This window comes from Buteo buteo, chromosome 3 (genome assembly GCF_964188355.1).
Source record: "Buteo buteo chromosome 3, bButBut1.hap1.1, whole genome shotgun sequence".
NCBI lineage: Eukaryota > Metazoa > Chordata > Aves > Accipitriformes > Accipitridae > Buteo > Buteo buteo.
In genome coordinates, this window is record NC_134173.1 from 6,667,208 (window position 1) to 6,687,310 (window position 20,103).

The 20,103-nt window shown below is 49.1% G+C and overlaps 1 protein-coding gene and 1 long non-coding RNA gene across 6 annotated transcripts; one reads left to right on the forward strand and one right to left on the reverse strand.

The window, feature by feature from the left end:
* Positions 1-1,030: 1,030 nt before the first annotated feature.
* IRX4 (iroquois homeobox 4) lies at positions 1,031-10,891 on the reverse strand. 4 transcript variants are annotated; one of them, XM_075022761.1, is made up of 7 exons: positions 10,783-10,826; positions 10,169-10,321; positions 5,237-5,302; positions 4,086-4,337; positions 3,422-3,528; positions 2,114-2,439; positions 1,031-1,922 (listed from the first exon to the last, which is right to left on the reverse strand). In XM_075022761.1, exons 3-7 carry the CDS (start codon positions 5,279-5,281, stop codon positions 1,159-1,161), a joined length of 1,494 nt encoding a protein of 497 aa, XP_074878862.1. In that variant the 5' UTR covers positions 5,282-5,302; positions 10,169-10,321; positions 10,783-10,826; the 3' UTR covers positions 1,031-1,158. The 4 variants fall into 4 exon arrangements, with proteins under 4 accessions (XP_074878862.1, XP_074878860.1, XP_074878861.1 ...); XM_075022759.1 differs by having other exon boundaries at positions 5,237-5,395; positions 10,169-10,891; XM_075022760.1 differs by having other exon boundaries at positions 5,237-5,890; positions 10,169-10,891.
* On the forward strand, positions 3,535-7,822 carry LOC142028859 (uncharacterized). Of its 2 annotated transcripts, none has more exons than XR_012649729.1 (4): positions 3,535-4,659; positions 4,777-4,875; positions 6,209-6,376; positions 6,892-7,822. It is a non-coding gene; the product is annotated as an uncharacterized LOC142028859 (long non-coding RNA). The 2 variants fall into 2 exon arrangements; XR_012649730.1 differs by having other exon boundaries at positions 3,535-4,119.
* Positions 10,892-20,103: the final 9,212 nt, after the last annotated feature.

The following is a 20,103-nucleotide window of genomic DNA, read 5'->3' on the forward strand; positions in this document are numbered from 1 at the left end:
AGTTTGTTCCCGTTGCCGGGAAGGGAAGGAAATCTTTTAAACGCCTGTTCTCTAAGTGGTAAATTGGCTGCGAGCGCTCCTGGATCACACGTCGAGAGCGCTCGTTCTCCCTCTCTCTTTCTCCCTCTCTCTTTTTTGTTGGCTGCACTCTATTTAATGTCAAAACGGTAAAGCATCTGTCCTGAAGTGCTGAAATATTCATGGAGGATCAGCGAGTTCTCCATCCTGGCAGAGGAGCCGGAAAGCTAAAACGTTTCTTTTAAAAGATCCAATTTTTCCATGGGAATCAATCGCTCCACGCAAGGCGGAGGCGACGTCGCTACCGAACCCGGCCCTTTGGGACCGACCCCCGCTTTTTGGGGACGACCCCCGTCCTTCTGCAGGTCTTGAGGGGGGGGTGGAGGGGTCGATGCTCCCCCCCCCCCCCCCCAACACGTCCCGGCCCGGGGGGGGCTGCCGGTAAAAAGAGGAAAGCAGACAAGCATCCCAGGGCAGCCTGTTGACAGCCCTTGGAATTACCGGGACCGGGCTGGGGGGGGAGCAGAATTTTGAAACCTAAAAGTTGTTTTTTTTTCACAATGTAAAACGCCACCACTTATGTTACCTCTGAAACAGACAATTTATTGGAGTGAACATAGCTTTTAACATATTCTCTTTTTTTTTTTTTTTGTCAAGATAAATTTGTGCAGTAGGTGTAAACTCAGTAGAAGTGCTGTTTGTGAATTATATGCTAACAAGGAAATCAGGAGGAAAAACTCTCGAAAAGTCTTTATAACTAATGTCGGCATGCCTTAAATTAAATCTGACTTAAAATTTCCCGTTTGTAAACTTTTCGGATGTAAACTTTTTAAGTAGGTCTACGCTATAGGACGTGCTTTTTTGGACATGGAATTAAATAACTTTCACGACATTGATCCCTTAAAGTCGCAGCCAAGAGAAATTCTTCAGAACAGCAATGAGCAAAGTCTGTCCGTTGAACCGAGCGAACTGAACTTTAAATCCTCGTTTCTGTTGGGGTTTTGTTTGGTGGGGGTTTTTTTTTGTTTTTTTTTTTTAAAAAAAAAGGAAAAAGTTTTAAACTCTCGCAAGTCTCTCTTTTCAGTGTAGCTGACTCTTCACCACGCGTTTCGAAAGTCCTTCGCCCCTCGGGCGGGCCCGTTAGGAACAAAACATTTTGCTTCCTGATTTGGGAAAAGCCAGAAACTCTTTGCTCGAGTCCTGGTGGGCCAGGTTGGAGAGCTGCCCCTTGAGCACGTTGGCACCGTTCCCCACCGCCCGTCCCAAGGCTCCCGTTTCCAGCACGGCTCCTTTGGTGGTAGCCCAGGACACTGTCGTGTTGCTCAAGGCTTGGTTCAAAGTACTGTGCCTGAACAGGGGGTCGTGAAACACCCCGTCCACCCAGTTCCTGAGGTTGGTGACCGGCGAATCCTGGTGCCTATCGATGACACCCACCGGGGACGAGACGGCGGCGGCTGCTGCGGCTGCGGCGGGGGGAGCCGACCCCCCTCCCTGCCGTTTCAGCATACAGGAGGGATACTCGGCCTGGTTGAGGGAGGTGGCCGTGTGAGCCAGGGACCAAATCCTGGGTTTCGCCTCCAGCAGCTGCTGCCCGGGCTGGAAGCACATTTTCGACTCGCAACCGCGCTGCCGGGCTCCCAGCACCTCGGGGCCGCACTCTCCCCCCGCCGCCGGCTTCAAGCAGCTCCGCGCCCGCTCCGCCGCCGCCTCCTCCTCCTCCTCCTCTTCCTCTTCTTCCTCCCCGGCAGGTGGCATCTTGGCGGGGGGCTCGGGGGCCCGAGGCGGGTGGGGGAGAGGGTGCGGGAAGGGTCTCCTCAGCTCGCACTCCGAGCTCTCCGACTCGACGGCGTCCAAATCCTCCAGGTCGCTGAGCTCCAGCTCCTTCTCCTCCTTGCCCGTGGGTTCTGCGGGGTGGGAGCGGGGGAAGGGACAGCAAAAAAAAAAAAAAAAAAAAAAAAACAAAAACACAAGACAGACGGTCACTGCCCGGGGGGGGGGGCCGCGCTGCCCCCACGGGCCGCCCCCACGGGCGAGGCCCGCCCCGGGGGGGCCGAGCCCCCGCCGAACCGCTAAGTGCCTGTTTTTAGCAGGGTACCCTCGGCTTTGCCGCTCTTCATCGCCTCTTCCCGCGAAGCCTCCTCCTCCTCCTCCTCCTCCTCTTCCTCGTAGGGCCTCTTCTCATCCGAGCACTTATTCCGGGGGGGCCAGGTCATCTTGTTCTCCTTCTTGAGCCGGCGGCGGGCGTTGGCGAACCAGGTGGAGACCTGGGTGAGGGTCATCTTGGTGATGATGGCCAGCATGATCTTCTCGCCCTTGGTGGGGTAGGGGTTCTTGCGGTGCTCCTGCAGCCAGGCCTTCAGGGTGCTGGTGGTCTCCCGGGTGGCGTTTTTCCTCCGCGTCCCACCGTCCATCGTACCGTACCTGCGGGTACAGGGGAGCGCACCCCCCCCGGTTACAACACGACACCCTCCCCCCCGCCCTGTCGCGATCCTGCACGACGTGGGATCCCAGGGCACCGGCTGCTTGTCTTGCGGCAGCCCCCCCGGCGTGACCGGGCGTGTGCGTGGGGGGGAAACTGGGCGAGGACAGCTCAGCTTTAAGAGAGCGACCTGTCTCCAGAATTCAGGCCGAGGAAGAAAGCAAGGAGGAAGGGTTCAGCTAGGAGCAGCAGCACCGGGCGATGCAAAATCCCCGCTGTGCCGTGGGGAGCGCCTGCCTTTATTCCCCCTAAAGTCAATGTCAACGTTTCGGGAGATCCTAGCAGCTTGCAAACGCGCAGAAAACCCACTGCTGTTTAAGCAGCCCTCCCCCCCCCCCAAACAGAATACATCTGGGTGACCCCAGGGTGTAACTGTTAATAGAAATATATTTCCTCTTCCTCCTTTTATTAGTCATCTCTCCTAGCCTTTTGTTCCTGAAATTGTAGAAACCGAACGCAGATGACACCGGGCTGCGCCTGAATATTTAATGCGCATCCTCCAGGAAAGGTCAGCGGCGCCCAACGGGCCTCAGAGCTTGTAAACGGTGTGGAAGTGGGTTTGCGCTGGTTTAAAACTAATAAACGTACCAGCGATGCCCAAGCTCCTGAGCCTGACTCCGCGCAGGAAAAAAAAAACAAACCTAATTACCGCCCTCGTGGAAAGGGCCAGCCCCCCACCCCGCCCGTCCGGGGGTGTGGGGGGGCAGAGGACCCCCCCCGTGTGCCTGAGGGAGCGGGGAGGGACACACACACACCCCCCACGTTTCGGTGGGGAAGGGGAGGTGACATCCGTGGGACCGGGAGGAAGATGCTGGGAAGCGAGGAGGCAGGTCCGCGCAGCGGGGCGGGTGGGAAGGGGTGGGGATGGTTGGGTGTGGGGGGGGGGGATTTGGGGTGGTGGTAGGGGGGTGTGGGGGGGCTTACCTGTCATACTGGTACTGGCTGAGGGTGTGATCGTAAGGGTAGTAGGCAGCCGCGGGGGCGATGCCCGCATGCGCAGAGCCGCTCCCGTCCTTCGCCTCCAAACTGTTCTGCAAAGAGACACCGCGCCGCCGCCCTCAGCCCCCGCCGCGGGGGGAGCCCGGCATCCCCGCCCCGCTGTCCCGTGTCCGTGTCCCGTCCCCCCGGGAGACTCGGGGGGGGGAGGTGGTGACGGACCTTCCCGGAGGCCCCTGAGCGGCCAGCGAGATCAATAGAGACATTAACTCGCGGTGTTACGGTGCCGGGAAAAAAAAAAAAAAAGGAAAAAAGGAAAAAAAAAAGAAAAAAAAAAAAAGCGCTGGCTGGGAAGAGCGCATCATTTTTTTTTGCCAAGCCGGGCTCTATGCCGCCCCAAACTACCCGCCCGGCCGGCACCTCGTCAGGCGCGACTTTTAATTGCGTTACCGTGAGAACCGCGCCGGGCTTGAATATTTAATGACCGCCGGGTTGGACGCGCCGGGCTGGAGCAGGGGCCGGGAAGGAGGAGGAAGAAGAGGAGGAAGAGGAAGAAGCTCCCACCGACCGGCCACCCCCCACCCCGGGGAAGTGCGTGTGGGGGGAAAAGCGAGTCCGGGAAGGAGCGGGAGCATCCCCGGCGGTCGCTTACCAAGGAGTAAAAGGCAGGAGCCTCGGTGCCGTAGGTCACGTAGTTTCCATAACCCTGGGGACCGGCGTAGGGACCACCGTAGACCCCCAGAGCGGCGGCGGAGTTGAGTTCGTGGCGGGCGGTGGCGAGGAGGCGGCTTTCGTACACCGGGCAATAGACGGGGGTCTGCGCCGAGGCGGCCGCCCCCGTCTCGGCCAGAGTCCGGCCGCTGGACTCGCAGCAGGTCGTCAGGGAGTTGGTGCTCATTAGGAACTGGAGGGAAAGAGAGAGGCGAGGGGGGGGTAATGGGGAGGGGGACACACAACTTCCCAAACTGTAACCAAGTTTGGCTTTTTTTTTTTTTTTTTTTTAAATCAGGTCGCAGATTTGGGGTGTCGCCCCCCTCCCTCCCTTTCCCTATTTTACTTCAATCGGGGTAAAAAAAAGCAGAGGTCCAAGTATTTTATCAGGTTTTTTTAAAAAAAACCCAACCCCAAACCCCACAACAACACAAACAAACGCCCCGTGACTGTGGGCGTTTAATCCTCTGGAATACGTTGCTCCAGCCCTTTGCAATTAAAAACTAACTTTTCTGGTGTGTTCTCACAAGACTGGGTTTACACCGGTTTTCTCCTCCCGCAGCACAATGCTTCCCATCTGCGTTTTTAAACCTTTTTTCTAAATCACTCATGCATATTTATTTTGACTGCAGATTTGTAGCAGCCACGCACGCATCTGTTATTAACCTGCTGGTTGAGAATATCCCATTATGTTTCTACGCTCCGGACCTCAGTACTTTCGTGTTTAATCGGTAAACTGTGAATTTAATCGGGAAAGAGGAAAAAAAAAGCGCTGGGGGGAAGAAAGGGGGGGGGGGAGAGCGGGTGGGGGCTGGGGGATGCCTAACTCCCCTTCTCACCTCCCTCATCTCTGCAATCCTCCCCCACGCGTCATTATCACCCCCGAACACCCTAAATCCCGCGTCTTCCTTCCCATTTTTAAATATGTGCGGGAGGTGATAGAACTTGAGCATCTTGGAAAGATGCGGAGCGAGCGGCCGATTTGCCGCTCCCGCCTCCTAGAAAGGCTCGCTGCCCTTCTCAGCCCTGGAGGGAAGTAATCAATAAGGACTGAAATTCAATCAATTAACGTCGGTAGGCAAAAAGTCTTACCTGGGGTGCCGAGGAGTAAGGGTAGCCAAACTGAGGATATGACATGGTACAGAGGCTCCCAGTTATCTAGAAACAAGGCGAGACGTCTGATCTGCACGCTATTGCAGCCTGGCTCTGCTCTATTGTACCAATTGATTGGTAACCACAGGTCCCTAGATGCTTATAGGACGAAGCAGAAAACCACATTTAATTTATTTACATGAAATCTTAAACTTTCTTTCTTTAACCTAAGGGGGGAAAAAAAAAGAAGAAAACAACAACAACAAAAAGAGATGCATAGTGATTTTAGCACCTTCCCCTCTACAGCTAGGAAACAGAAAAAAAGTGTTACGTGTGGGCTCCGAGGCTGGCAAACGTGACGGCAGAAATACATACTTTGCACCCACGGAAAAATCGGGGGGGGGGGGGGCAAAGAAAAGTGATACCAATACAGCAGTTCAGAAACACGTTGTTTTAAAAGAGCCGAGCCTCTGACGTCACGCAAAACCTAGTCAAATTAACCTGCCTGTAAGTTTAACTTTTCTTTTCGGGAATCTTTCCCCCGGCGTGGAAAAGAGACAGCCCAGCATCCCTCTCAGCCTGCCTGAGAGGAGCGAAAGTTTGGAAAGCTCTCCGGCAGCGGCTACGCCTGCTTCCAACATCTCTGTGCTCTTTCTGCGGGGAAGGGGAGGAAATGAATGGTTTTAATCTGAAGGATCAATGTTGTATCAGCTAAGATTTTTTTTTTTTTTCCCCCCCCACCCTCCTTCGTCACTGAAGGGCTGGTAAGCACTTTTAATTAGAAATTAATTAATGAGCAGCTGCTTCTTCCCACCCCACAGTAATAATTAGTCTCAATTACAAACAAGACGTATGAAGGGACACACGACTGAGTCTTCATTTAAGATTTAATCAACAGTTAAAATTAGCGCTAACGCTGACAATAAAGCACATGACATGCAATCCTGCTTTTCTTTTCGGCTTTTATTCCAGACGTGTGATTACAGGTAGAAAACCCTACAAGCGTATGCCGGGGGAATGAGTGAAAGGACGTGATTTTTCACGTTAAAAACCACTTGGATCCCATCGCAAAGCTCCGCTGGAAAAGCCAGCCTTTGGCGGGGCGGAGGGCCGTATCCAGCCTGCCTGTGCTCCGAGGGGGTAAAAACAGGGTTTGGGGGGGGGGGGGGGGGGGTTGGAATTAGGGAGAGGAGGGGGTGTGCAACTCCCGAAGTGCTGTTTCTCACCCAAAGAGCAAACATCTTTTTGGCTATGGACGGGACCCCCCGAGTAAAGGAGGGCTTGGGAAAGAGTCTGGTCTCCATCCCACCTCTGCTATCAGCATCCCTGTCCTCTGGGGGGGGGGGATAACCCCCCCAAAGAGCATCCCCCCCAAACAGCATCCCTCCTCTGCTTCACTCTCGGAGGCAGCAGTCGTCGCGGGGGGGGGGATGCTGGGGCTACCGGTAGCCCCAGCATCCCCCCCCCGACGACCAGCGACCGTCGGGGCGAGGAAGCGGAGGAGTCAGCTCCGAGGCTGAAGCTCGGCTGCTGGTGCAGTTTGAAGGCTGCACCCGTGGTGTGCAGACTTGCTCAGAGAGATTCCTGGGTTCAGACATGTGAATAGCCCCAGGGTCACACTCTAATTAATGATGATGTTCTCTTCTTCTCCCCAGCTGGAAGACTGCCTCCCAGAAACGAATCTGCCCACACTGACAGCTCGATTGAGGGTGATTGATGACTATCTGGAGACCACAGTACACATAATATAATATCTGCTGCGTAATTGCTTTAATTTACAGATGAAAATACTAGTTCTCGGATTGAGTTAGACTACGACGAGTGGCGTTTTATGGCGTTTTAGAGTGTTTGCAAATAAGAGATACCAGATACGGTACATGCAAATTATCCTGACAGCTCAGTATCTGTAGCCGGGAGAAACGTATAAAGAAAGGGAATCAAATGACATTAATAATCGCGTTTGAATTCTGTATTGATTTTTGGTGGGGAAGAAAGTGCTTTTTCTTTCCTCACCTGAAATGCTAATAACCCTCCTTCTTTCTGGGAATATTAATAACTTAGCCATTGGGTTCCTTTTCCAGAAACGCTCCTCTATTCCTCCTGCTCCCCCGGTGCTGCCAGGATATAATGATACTTTTAGCTACTATTTACGAGCAGCTTCCTTCTCCGCGACGTGCTGACGGGCTATCGCATTGTTTGGGAAAGAAAAGCCACCCGGTGTTTACACAAAGGTCTGCACGCAGCGTTTGGTGCTGCTCCCTCTGCCTCCTGCGCTGGTTTCGCTGGGGGATGTTTATTTAAGCCCTGGAGTATAACTCCACGGTGCTAGGGAAGAAAACAGTGGCACTTATCTCAAGAGCGGCTCGGTGTAAAGCACTATAATTAGCTGGGAGAGCTAAAGAACTGCCCGGAGAAGTCCTCCCAGTTTTCCAGGCTGGAGTTTGGGAGATGTCCTGGTGTTGTGGTTGGGTTTTGTTGGGGTTTGTTTTTTTCTTTCTCTCTTTTGGTAATACTGCAGATGTCAACTCTGCAGTGGCCCACAGAACACTACAGGTTTTGATATTTAGATGAGTCTATTAAACTTTAAAATACAAGGTGAAATTCAATATTTATAGTCCTTGTCTATTTATATATCACAGTTGTCTTTCACTGCACCATGCAAATACTCCGGTGCCCATTTTCGCGCTGAACTTTCCTGTATTAATCATGATAATTATTTGACATTTTTCTTTGCAGCTCGCCTGCTCTACTACTTTACCCCCGGTCAGCTCTGTGCCAGTTCCAATCTGTATTCCCTAGAAAGCAGTCATTGGGGGGGGGGGGGGGGGGAAACCACTCAAACCAAAACAAACCCAAACAAACAACCCCCAAACCCCCAAACAACAACAAAAAACTTAATAACCTTAAGTGCTAAAAGCTGACATTACACCTTCCTCCAGCGTTCATGTCTGGTTTCACTTACAATCTACAAATAATGGCCCTTTGTTGATAAGAAACTCAACGCAATTATATTTCATCTTGAATTTTTGGTGCCAGCGCACAACCGTGCAATAAGCCCCACAATGATTTCAAACAACCTCTGTGGTTCTTGCACATAAACAACGTAACACTGTTCAAATCCAAGCAAAGACGCTTACTGCTGTGGGCTATATCCTTAAGCATTTGGAAAATGCGAGTCTTTGCCGTGCAATAAAAATTGATCCTTGTCAAAGCCCCTTTCCTGTACAAAGCAGTTAACAGCTTTCGAGAAAGAGGAACGCACGGCACTTTCCCCAAAGTCGGAGCAAGTAAACCCATCGCGATCAAGAGGAAAGGCTGGAGAGTTCCTTCTCCTCCTGTAAGAACCAGCCTGCACCCCCAGACGAGCAGGAATCTCAGAGCCAGAGCCCAACCACGTCTGTCTCCGAGGGTTATGGGTTTCTTCTCCGAGAACCTGGAGCCAACGGTCCTACAAGTTTTATCATAAAAAAGCATGAACCGAGAAGGAAACGCTGTGATGCTGGAACAGGCCACAGCAGGTAAAACAGAGAACCTCTTCAGGACTAACGCTTTGATGGACGTCTTCAGGGACATGATCTAGAGGCAGTTAATGCAGCTACACTTTTTACTATCTGCATTTTCATCGCCTCCTCTTTTGGAGGGGTTATTGCCACTCCTGGAAATATTTCAGCGACGGAATTTGCTTATGGGCTAAACAGACTTTAGCGAGCTCTTTCGGTCGACTTTGCTTTGTTTTCACGTTACAGATTTAAAGCAACCTTGACACCGCCTGCCAAACGCTGTGAAGCTCTACACGTTGCCCATTTGGGATCTGACATGGAACCGAGGGCAGCCTACAACATTTTCAAGTAGATTAGCTCCCATAAACTCGCTATCGACAGTAAATACGATTCTTTTTCCCGAGCCAATCTGAGGTGTAATTGCATCTCCTGCCCTCTGAATCGAGGCACAGCGAGCCGATGCTGCCGACCCGCACGAACCTAATGCAATGGCTTTGCGATCGGTAGAGCTGCGATGACAAACAGAACAGTTGCATAAGAAGGCGCCGCTAATTAATTTGCTCCGATTACCACCGCCCGCAAAATCAGTTGTTCAAAGCTGTCCGTTTCAATGCTTTCATTTTGCAAGTCTTCAATCCTCTTGGCAAACAGTCTAGATTAAAGCAGAAAGGCCTCACATGCTCGTTCCGTTCTTTGGATTTATTAACTTTTCACACTTAAGAACTAGAGCCAGCACACGCGCTCTCACACCCACGCACCCACCCACCCACACGCACGCAAAACTTTTCCGCAAGAGAAGCAAACGCTGCCACCCGGGCGGCTGCTGGGTGCCTGGATGGACCCTACAACACATCCACCTGGACTTGCCCGGTGCACAGCATCGCAACTACGCTTTTAGTAGCGAAGCAAAGGTTGGGGAAGGTTTCCCTTTGCAGCTCCTGTGCCCCCAGTGCCGCAGCCCGGTGGGCATTGGGATGCCACCGCCTTTAAGCTCCCCGGCAGCGGCCAGCTTGAGCACACTTCCCTGCGAAGATAAAACTTTCCTACTCGCAAGGTCATATTCCTTAAAGTTTGCCTTAAAATCCGGAAAGTTTGACTCGGTGCCTTACCTTAGCGCTCGCTGAATACCACATCCACACCCCCTTCCCAAGAAATAACACATATGTTAAAACACATTTGCCCTCTGTCCTAGGTAAAGATTGCACAAAGCCAAATGATTCATCACAGAGAGTTTCTCTTCCCTCCAGCAGTTCGTTTTCAGCTGCCTTTGCTGCTAAAGCAAGGCTCCGAAGGAAGGGGGGGGATAAACCCCACCGCCCCCCCCCCCCCGCTCTTCCGTAGGGAGAGACGGACACACACGCACAAGCATCACCACCAAAACAAGCTTAAAAAAAATAAAATAATTTTTTTTTTTTTTTTTTTTTTTTTTTACCTGCGATCACGCCAGGCTTCGGCTAAAACCTCGGAGCGACGGCAGTGCCATGGCAGGGTTTCTCTCCTCTCTCCTGCGCCGGCTGACTTTGCAGGGAGCTGCGGAGAACTACCGCAGCCATGTCTCAGCGTGCCGGCACCTGAACGCCGAGCCCTGGGGGTCCCCAGGCACCACGGTCACTTCTCTAAACCCCCCCTTTTAGGACCAAAGTGACGTTCCCGGCGATTAGCTCCACCGCTTTGCACCCTTTCCCAACCCGGCGCTCCGTCTAAACCAACTTTTTCTCTCCCCCCCCCCCCCCCCCCCCCCCCGGTTTAAAACCCGAGCAGCCGGCACCGCTCCCTCCCGCGGGTTATAAACGCCGGCTGGGGCGTGGGGGACACCATAATTAATAGCAGGTTAGTAAAATTAGCGCTGCCGCTCCCCTGGTTGGCCTCGGCGCCGGTGAGAACGGCGTGGGTTCGGGAAGGACGCGGCCGTCCTCCATTTAACCTAATGATCCGCGGGGTTTGCGAGCGCTCTTAAGGCAGCCGCAGCGCTGCCGAACGTGCGCGGCGCCTCCAAACTCGCCTTTATCTCCGCCTGTCGCGACAGGAGAAGGCGCTTAAACTTACAGGGCAACTCTCTGCCTTGCCTCTCTCGCCGTCTATTGTTTTCCCCTCCCGTTTGAGGAGGTGGCTTGGGACGCCGGCTCGAAACCCTGCGTTTCACCAGACGGCCACCTCTACCTGTCCGCCCATCGGGTTCAGTTCTAGTCCACAGCTAACCCCCCCCCGCTACCCGGAGTCGGGAAAAAGAGGAGCTATCGGGGGGTCGCCTGGACCAGCGACCCCCGACAGGGGTGGGGGGGGGGGCGGCGTGGCGGCTCCGGCCACCCGAGACCCTTTTCTCGCAGCCCCCCCCCCCCCACGCTGCCCTGGGACCGTCGCCTCCCACCCTCAACGCAGTCCCAGGGGGCTTCTTCGGGTTGGGGGGGGGGGCAGCAACGCTGTCTCCCTCTTCTCTCCGTCCGTCTGTCCGTCGGTCCGTCTGTCCCGCCCGTAGGCTGCCGCTTGCCTCCTGCGGAGAAGTTACCGGGGCCCGAGATTGGGCGAGCTGGCAGCGACCCCCCCGGTTTTAAAGGTGTTTGGTGGTGTGCAGCCCCCCCCCTACCTTCACCACCACCCTCTGTCACCCCCCCCCCCAAGACCGGCTGCAGGGTCCTGGCCGCTGCCCCCGGGACCGTGGAGCCCCGCGTGGGGGGGGGACACCGGTCGCCTGCGAAGTTTTTCCAGCACGGTCGGGACTTTCTTTCCTTAATTGTTTGTTCGGTAGGAAAAGGGACAAATCGGGATTGACAAGAAGGGGGGGGGGGGGAAGGGATCAATATCATTCCTGTTTAAAGGCGTGAGCCCAGGCAGACGTCTCAATAAGACAGAGGAGGAGAAAAAGAGAATATTATGCCCTACCTAATTAAGCGAAGACAAAGAGGTGTGGGGAGAAAGGTTCGGGAGAGGTGGGGTGGCAATGGGAATTTTTAATCCGGTGTCTTCCCACCGTAACCACCAAGGCTGAACAGTAACGTTAATAGGGAACATCTGTACATCGACAGATTTATTCTTGCCGGAGCTCTTTCATGCCTGTGTCATTTGCATGGACCCGTGCTCGTAATGTTCGACACACGCTGCACCTTGTAGTGCAATGACAGGGTAAATCTGATGAATGTTGAGACTGGGAAATCCTCTTCTCTTTCCCCTTTCTCCCTCCTCGGATTGCCCTTGCAGCTTCCAAGGCGGGGAAACCACCCGGAGAAAGACAACGTGAGCCTTCTCCCCATCTGCACTTGTAAACAGAAAGCCAATCATGCAGCGAGCCTTTGCATTTTAAAGCAGACTAACAAACCCACAGCAACGTGGATGCCTGGGGCTGCCCACCCGGGGCTGGCCTGCTTGCCGGGAAGATGGAGGGACATGTGGCCCGGGACAGGGGCATCGCTCCGCTTCCCAACCATCCCACGGGACACTTAACGCCTTCCCCAAATCACCCGGCAGCGCAGGAGCTGTGGGCACTGACCCCCGACCTGGCCCTGTGGAGCGGGGATGCTTTCCCTTCCTCCCTTCCTCCCTTCCTCCCTTCCTCCCTTCCTCCCTTCCTCCCTTCCTCCCTTCCTCCCTTCCTCCCTTCCTCCCTTCCTCCTTCCCTCCCTTCCTCCCTTCCTTCCTTTCTTCTTTCCTTCTTTCCTTCCTTTCTTCTTTCCTTCCTTCCTTCCTTCCCTCCTTCATTCCTTCCTTCCCATCCTTCATCCCTTCCTTCCTCCTTTCCTGCCCCCGGGCTCCTGCCCCAGGCTGCCTCCCAGCCTGGCTGCTCGCCTGCAGGCAGCCCCCGTGGGAAGTGGGGCCCGGGACACACACACACACACACACACACGACGGACGGACAGATGGACGGACACCCCTCCGCTTCTCCCCGAGGACCCTGTCCAGCCACGCGCCAGCCTAAGGCCGTGTTTCATCACACGGTGGGTTGACATCATCCTCCTCCCAGAGGTGACAAATGTGCTTCGGGGGACCGGGACCCCATAGTACAACCCTCCATCCCAGCCTGGGTGCCCTGGGAGCTGCCACCCCTGCCTTTCCCGGTGGCAGAGCGGCCGTAGTGAGGTGCTGGGGGGCTGCTGGGTGCAGCTGCCTTCCCCCCCCTTGAAATTTGCTACTATGGTCAAGGGCAGGAGGCATCGTTCAAAAAAAAAATCATTTTTTTGTATGTACAGCCACCACTAGTAACAGTACTTTAATGCGTATCTTTTGTAATGTAACAACCTCGGTTCCACGAGATCAACATTTTTTCATTATTATTATTCCAGTGATGGTTAAAGGAAGCGGACAGACTCCCAAGTCCGTCTTTTCCAATTTGCTCGTGTCGACCCGTGCACCTTGGAATTTGCCACCCGTTGACACCCTGACCTACGCACCAGAAAGCTCGGTGGCTTTCTGACAAAGACTGGCCTAGCCAGGCAGGAGGACGGTCGAGCGGAGCTGAAATCCCAGCAGACATGCGTGCAGGTCAACCACAGTGACGGGAGGGACGCAAACCACTGAGGACACCAATAAATCTGGGAAGGTGCTTGCAACCAGAGCAAGAGCTTTTGGGAAGCGCTCCCCAAAAGTCATGGGCCAGAGCCCACAGCTGGAAGGGCATTTGTAGATTCTGCTTGGTGTTGTTCCTGATGTTGTTACGGATTGTCTTTCTCCCCCTCTTTTTTTTTAAATGACCAATAATGCTAAGGTTTCAACCATTTTTAATGTTTAAACTGTTAAAAGGTGTTCTTTTCACTGTAGGAGTAGTGTTGGTCCTGCCTAGCCTGGCATTCTTTGGCATTCTTTCCCATTTCTGCAGCAAGATCAATGCCCTCTCTGCTGTGAAAAGGCCATCATTAAATGATACCAAGTGGTTAAAAAACCTTAATTTTCCATGTCATTAGACAAACAGCACTGGCGATAGCACCACATATTTCCATTTAGAAAGCCAGTATCATTTAATTGCCAGTGTCAATTCCTGCAGTACCGTGGCTATTCTTTGGAGACCTACTTTCTAAGAGATCAGATGGGAGAAAACACTAGCTTGATCTCTTACTTTTTTGGCCTTTATTTTTCTGTAGAGGTTACTAAATCACTTCTAGTCAAGGAATAATATACTAATGCTTGTCTCATAACTCACGCACACTACGGAGGTCCTAGAAACACATTAGCTTAATCATGAAACCTCTGAGATAATTTACGTAACTGGAATAATTTCACAGGAAAGCCAATATAATTCAGAATGTAGTAAATACATGGATAGAAACCAGATTTTCACTGAAACTATTTTTGTCCTCATCTGGTTCGGGTGCCAAGTTTTATGCTAGCCTCAGAGCAGCAAGGTTTATCTTAATGTGCAGGGATCCATACAGGCACATTTCTTTTCCTTTTCTCACATTAAATTCATTATGTGATGTTCAAAAGACTGATACACATTAGAAAACCTTTAGGCATTTCAGTGTAAAAGGGACGGTTTATTAAAAGGATAGGTTATTACTTTGAACAATGACTTCAGTGTGTACATTTAAATGTGAAATGTTTATCTGGTACTGACCTGCATCGGTCAGGATCTGTACAACTATACTTTTATTCATAAACATGCGCCTCTGCTAATAAAACACATTTATTTTCAGATTCTGCGTGATCATTTGGGGGTCTTCTGCAGCCCACAAAGGTATAGGCTCATAATTATTTTTTCAATAATTTCCCAAGGAAGCGTTACCGTAATTCCGTTTGTGAGCCCGTGCTTTTGCGAAGACACTTACTCCGCCGTAGAACAAAATGTGGCTGTGGTTAGAGAAATAGCTAAGGCTGCCTTCGTGTACTCAATACAGGGATGGGTGGAGGGAATTCTTTTTTTTCCGCAGGAAAAGAGCATCATTTTAAATGCTTAAAAGCTTAGCCGGAGCCTGCATACCTTGCCCAGGTGAGCGATGCTACTGAGGTGGAGGGCCAGGGAAGCAGGGCAGGAATAAATTCCTTCCTCCGTGTTAGACAAGTAAAGAGAAGTGGACCACGGGTCGAATCCCACCGATCTTCCCGCGAGCGATCTGTTCCGCAAAAAACGCTGCTCCGGAGTCATCCCTCCTTGCGCGGAAAGGATTACAGAGGAGAACTGCGTGTGCCTCAGAAAACAAAGATGCAATTAAAGCGGCGTTTGTAGTTTTCACTTAGGGTTATCTTCCAATGCAGGATGAACCATCATTTTTTTCCTGCTAATTATTTTCATTAGCTGTTTTAACTCTTCCTGAGAGCTCTTAATAATTGCTTCAGAGCAGAATGTGTAAAACTGAAAATTATTTATGGCACTGATTAGAACTACAGAATACTAATACGGGTAGTCAGGAATAATTTACCATAGCAGGAAAAGCATTATTTAATTGTTTAATATAGAAGTTTAATTGTGCTTGCATATAATTATCATGTAAATATCACTGTGATCACTTTAAGAGGTTATTTCTAAGTGTGCCAAAATTCTGAAGCAATCTGAAAAGAATTAATTTTTTTCTTGCCTCCCTTCACAAGTCTCTCAAGTGCACTATATGTTTTAACTTAAACCAAAATATAGCCAAAGGCAGACAGGAGTTCCAACAGTGACCAGTGTAATACTCACTGCTTTTAATTACTGTAACAATAAATCACACAGGAATGTCCTCCAGGAACTAAATGATTTTCTAAAAACATTTGAGAATATTTTTGAAATTCAATTAATTGAAGGCACCAGATAAAAGGTACACATTCTTAATGGCTATAAAATAACCCTAAGGGATGTAACTGAGCTCCAAGCTTAACTTCAAAGTGTGACAGAAATACTTACTGTATTACTTTAAAAGTATTCAGATCAATGAATCAGTTAAAATTACTTATACGTTTACCAACCTTTTCATTTTCTTTCTGAATATGATAGAAAGAATTGCTCTCATTTCCCAGGATACAAAAAGCAGTCGAGACCTGTAAAAGAAATTGTAATTAAAGCCAGCCTTCAGTCAAAATTGGTATTATGAATTTTTGGTTGACACAAGATAAAGGGGCCAGCGAAACATAAAAGTGGCTTGATAAAATGTACATTTAGACATTTTATACTGAAATTTAACTGGTTTGTGGAGATGTTTCAGGTGCTGGGATTAAATCCGCCCTTGTCAAAGCCAGTAAGCATTTTTCTGTTGAATGCTATCGAACTAGAACGTCACACTGCAATCTGTATCGTGTTCAAGAGTGTACCGGACCAGCTATCTGATTGTGGGCCGCATCGGTTTTCTTTTTTTTTTTTTTCCTCCTCTCTTTGGGCTAATCGTGCTAACTTGAACACCCACGTGGCTTTGCAAGGTGCTGAACATCTCAAACAGTCAGCGCGTGCCTTCGGCTTTTGTGGGTAGTCGCCTGAGGTAGTGTGCCAGCTAATGCTCAGTAGGTTCCGACTCTGTGAATAAATACCTTGGCATTTGGTCTGTAGTTTATGAGCAACAGAGGCTGTTTTAAAATACAAGTGTTTAAACCGTCACAATTTTCTGATTTGCAAGGGGATTTTATAACACGGCAGGAAAGTGTTAAGGAATATGTAGAAGCTGAACGGTCGCTACGAGACAATTTTTTTTTTTAGCAGAGGTGCTCTGTTCTGAGCAACAATTCCTTCCCCTCTGCAATCTCAATCTATAGCCACGCTCCTGACCGTACCTGGGCCATGAAAGCAGATCACAGACCCACAGCCATCATACCACGCAGACAAGGGGTAACTTCTAACCTTGGCAAAATGGCTGCTTGTTATAAATGTTCACCCATGAGAAAGAATTAAACTGCGTATATGTTGTTCCTCAGCCCAGAAAGTTTAGAAATAGTGGAACCGGAATTATGCACACATGTACATTCACGCACATCCGTGTCCGTGCACTTGTATGTACACATCCACACACAAGAGGGAAAGGATGCAGAGAAGTGTCTGTACTGGATGAAGGCACTATATCCCAAGAGAAGACTGAAAATACTGCATAGAAGACCAAGTACAATATTTTCCAATGGGTATACCTGTTTTCAATACTCACTAATAACCTTCTTAGTAGCATGATAACATTTTCTCTATGTTTAAAATGTGTTAAACTGAGACAGTAAAAAAAAAAATGACAATAATGCTGCAGAGATAAATGCATCTTTATCATTTCTGTACCTTTTCCTTGGTCATTCAAAATCCTAAATATCTTAAGAATCCTTGAGCACTTCATATTGTTGTTATGTCATGAAAAAGTAACAATTTAATATAGCTCCACGCAGTAATTCTGCACCCCGCAGGTGCAAGGTGGGTGGGAGGGTCACTGAGCAGTGGAAACGTCCACGGTAGATTGCAGTTGCAAAAATACAGTCGCTGACAATACATGGGTTATATAACAGTTATTTTTAAATTGCATGTAGTAAATATAATACAAGACTAAAACTACCAATAAGACTCAGGTTTTGGCAAAGAACTCTGTTTAATAAGGGTAATAGTCTAACCATGACACTCTTTTAATCAGGGACTGTGGACTGTAGAAGACAGTTTGATACGTTTATTCTGACGGGCAAATACCCATAATATTCACAACGGACTCACATCTACCAAATTAGCAACTGTGACCTGCAGCCAAGTTCAAATCAAATCCGCATAAAAAACCCCTGAACTTTCTATTAAATGTTTGTTCCACCTATTACTCCAATCCACTGTTCACAAGCATTTAAAAGCTTTTCTTTTCTGAAGGCTTTGCAGTCAAAAGATCTTTTTCCAGGATAGTTAGGTTGTTTATCTCAAAAGGGCTGTTTGTCTAATAAAGGAACACATGGATTTATGAGTATATAATATCTCCATAAATTCTGAGAAACAGTAGAACATTCCTACATTTCCCTTTCTTCTCCCTCCTGTTTTGAAAATCAATAAATATTTGAACTCTTTTTTTTTTTTTAATCTGTGGTGAAATGGTTGAACTGCAGTAATATAGAAGAGCTGAAGTAAAAAACAAGTCAGATTATTGGCTTCAGATTAAAGCTGAGTAAACCTGGGATAACTTGTCTAGAAAGTAGAATCATTTCACTGAAAATACATGTCAGGCAAGGTTAAATATGATTGACAAAGGAAAAAAGTGCGCTCGTACACCTAATTTTTCGGTTTGCAAAAAGTCAGTGCAGTCAAGATATGAAATGTGGTCATGTTTGTCATAAGGTGCTATGTTTCGCCTGCACTGTATTTTCCAGTTAACACTCCTCCTCCTCTCCCAAGCATCTGATTTCATAGCAGGTAGAGCTATCAGTCCTAAAGGACACAGACAGCGGGAGCTGAGGGGTTTCTCCAGAATCCTCGTTAGTGTTGAAGGAAGAGCCTTCCTTGGGAGGATGACTCCATTTTTTGTCTTTTCCCATACCCAGAGACAACCGTCGGAGGTAAAAAATGAAGAGCAGACACCTGCATCCGCACGCGTCCGCAGAGACCGTGTCCTTTTTGACGGTTCGAGCCTCGCACAAGGCTCCCAGCCGATTTCTCAGGTGGAAGCCGACTGGAGCAGGACCAGGAACCCAGAAAATGTCAGTACCACGCTCAGAGCCGGCGTGGTCAGGGACGGAGCAGAGCCGGCGGTGACGCCGGTGAAGCTGGTTACCGCGGCGGACCGTCCATCACCCAGAGGAAATTTCAGCTGAGGTGACACGACGGAGCCAAAGGTCTCCAAAGCAGTTAGCGGCTTTACACTAAGGTGTAAAGAAAGATCTCCTAATTCCATCAGCTCCTGGGCCTCAGACGGTGCTTTCTAGTCGCCCTGAGCCTTTGATTGATGCCGGAAGCATCAATCCCAGCCAACTACTCTTTCATGAAACTTAAAGATTCCAAACAGAAAGCACAGCAGAGTAAAACCTGAGATGATCTGAAAAAGAAAAAGCTATAGATAGAGGGAGAAGTCTCCATAAATGTAAGTAAGACTTAAGAATCTGATTTTTTCCAATTTAAAGTATTTTGTGTGAATTACACTGCTGGGAAAAGGCAGGTGGGGGTACAGATGGGGGTACTGCAGTCAATCCTGAAAGCAGAGAGGGTCACAGGAGGACTGGGAGGGCAGCTTGTTCCTCTGGCCCGTGTTATGCCGGCTTTTGAGATAGGTGATCCTAAATAGCTTTTTTTGAGCAAATTATGAGTCATGTGACTGTAATGGTTGACCTTTGTCTAAGAGAAGAAACAAAGCCAAAGGCAATTTTTTTTTTCCCCTACTTAATGTGATATATTTACTTTCAAGAAACCCAGCTTAATTTGTGTTTCAGTAATCACCGATAAATTTATAAGGCTCTCTAACCTGTCTTTTTTTCCCCTGGAATTACAAAGCGCTGTGGCTTGCTAGCTAAACAATCCCCAGCATTGCTCTCCTGCAGTTTAGAGAACTTAAAATCACTCAGACCAGCTTTCTGAAGGCAATTCAGAATTACCAAAAGAGACAGGCAGGGGGGACCTTTATGAATTTATAAAAATACAGTCATTAAAACTGCAGTTCAGGAGACCAGTCCCAATTCCCTCTTCATTTTCTTTCTTTCTTTCACTGAGTCATACGAGTTTACTCTTGTCTTGCCTTGGTTGCATTAAAAAATCCACACGAAACTCACTGAGAAACAGGATAACGATAAAAACTTTTTCTATTTTGAATGCCACTTTTCCTTTTTGTAGTTTTGTTATTCGCGCGGAAGTGCATGTGCCAAGGTAAATTTGTTCAATAGTACAATTTACAATTGAAAATTTTATAGATAGAACTAGGAAAAATAAAGTCAGTTGTAACAATACAAATAAAGAATGAATCTCGTGTTACATATGAATCACGCAATTAGTGAATTCCACTAAGGATAGTAATTGTTCATTACTTCAGATCTGGAAGCTATTTTGAAATGCTCTGGAAAACTGAATGAGAAGAATATTGTTTATCTTCAAAATCAAGTTCAAAGAACTTACCTTCGAGCAAATGACGGCATTCCCAAGTAGCGATCACACTACAGAGTAAATGCTAAGGGGAACTAAACTTAAAGCAGCCTAATATAGAAGCTTGGCTGGAATAAAACTTGGAAGGAGTTTCCCAGAAGATGATTAAAAAAAAGAGATTATGGTGAAAAATAGCAAGACAGATGAAGGCCTAGGACATTCACACCAAACACTTCTCTCATCCACTTTTACATGTGCATTGCAGAACTGTGTCCCAGTGCAGCTGAATCCCATCAAAGGTCCTTGTGTATGCCTAATATTTTTCTTTCCTCTGGAAGGAAAGGTTTATGCTAGTACTATATAGATCTGTGTAAGTGGTACAGGTTCTGTGTACATAACCAATCTGATTTTGTTTCCTCTACCAGATTTAACTTCATAGTGTTTGCAACGGGTGAAATGAGTAAATT

Coding starts and splice junctions, on each gene's coding strand:
- IRX4 (XM_075022759.1), bottom strand. CDS start 5,281: ATGTCATATCCTCAGTTTGGCTACCCTTACTCCTCGGCACCCCAG. Junction 4,338..5,236: donor CTTACTCCTCGGCACCCCAG/GTAAGACTTTTT, acceptor CTTTCCCTCCAG/TTCCTAATGAGCACCAACTC. Junction 3,529..4,085: donor CTCCTGCCTTTTACTCCTTG/GTAAGCGACCGC, acceptor GTCTCTTTGCAG/AACAGTTTGGAGGCGAAGGA.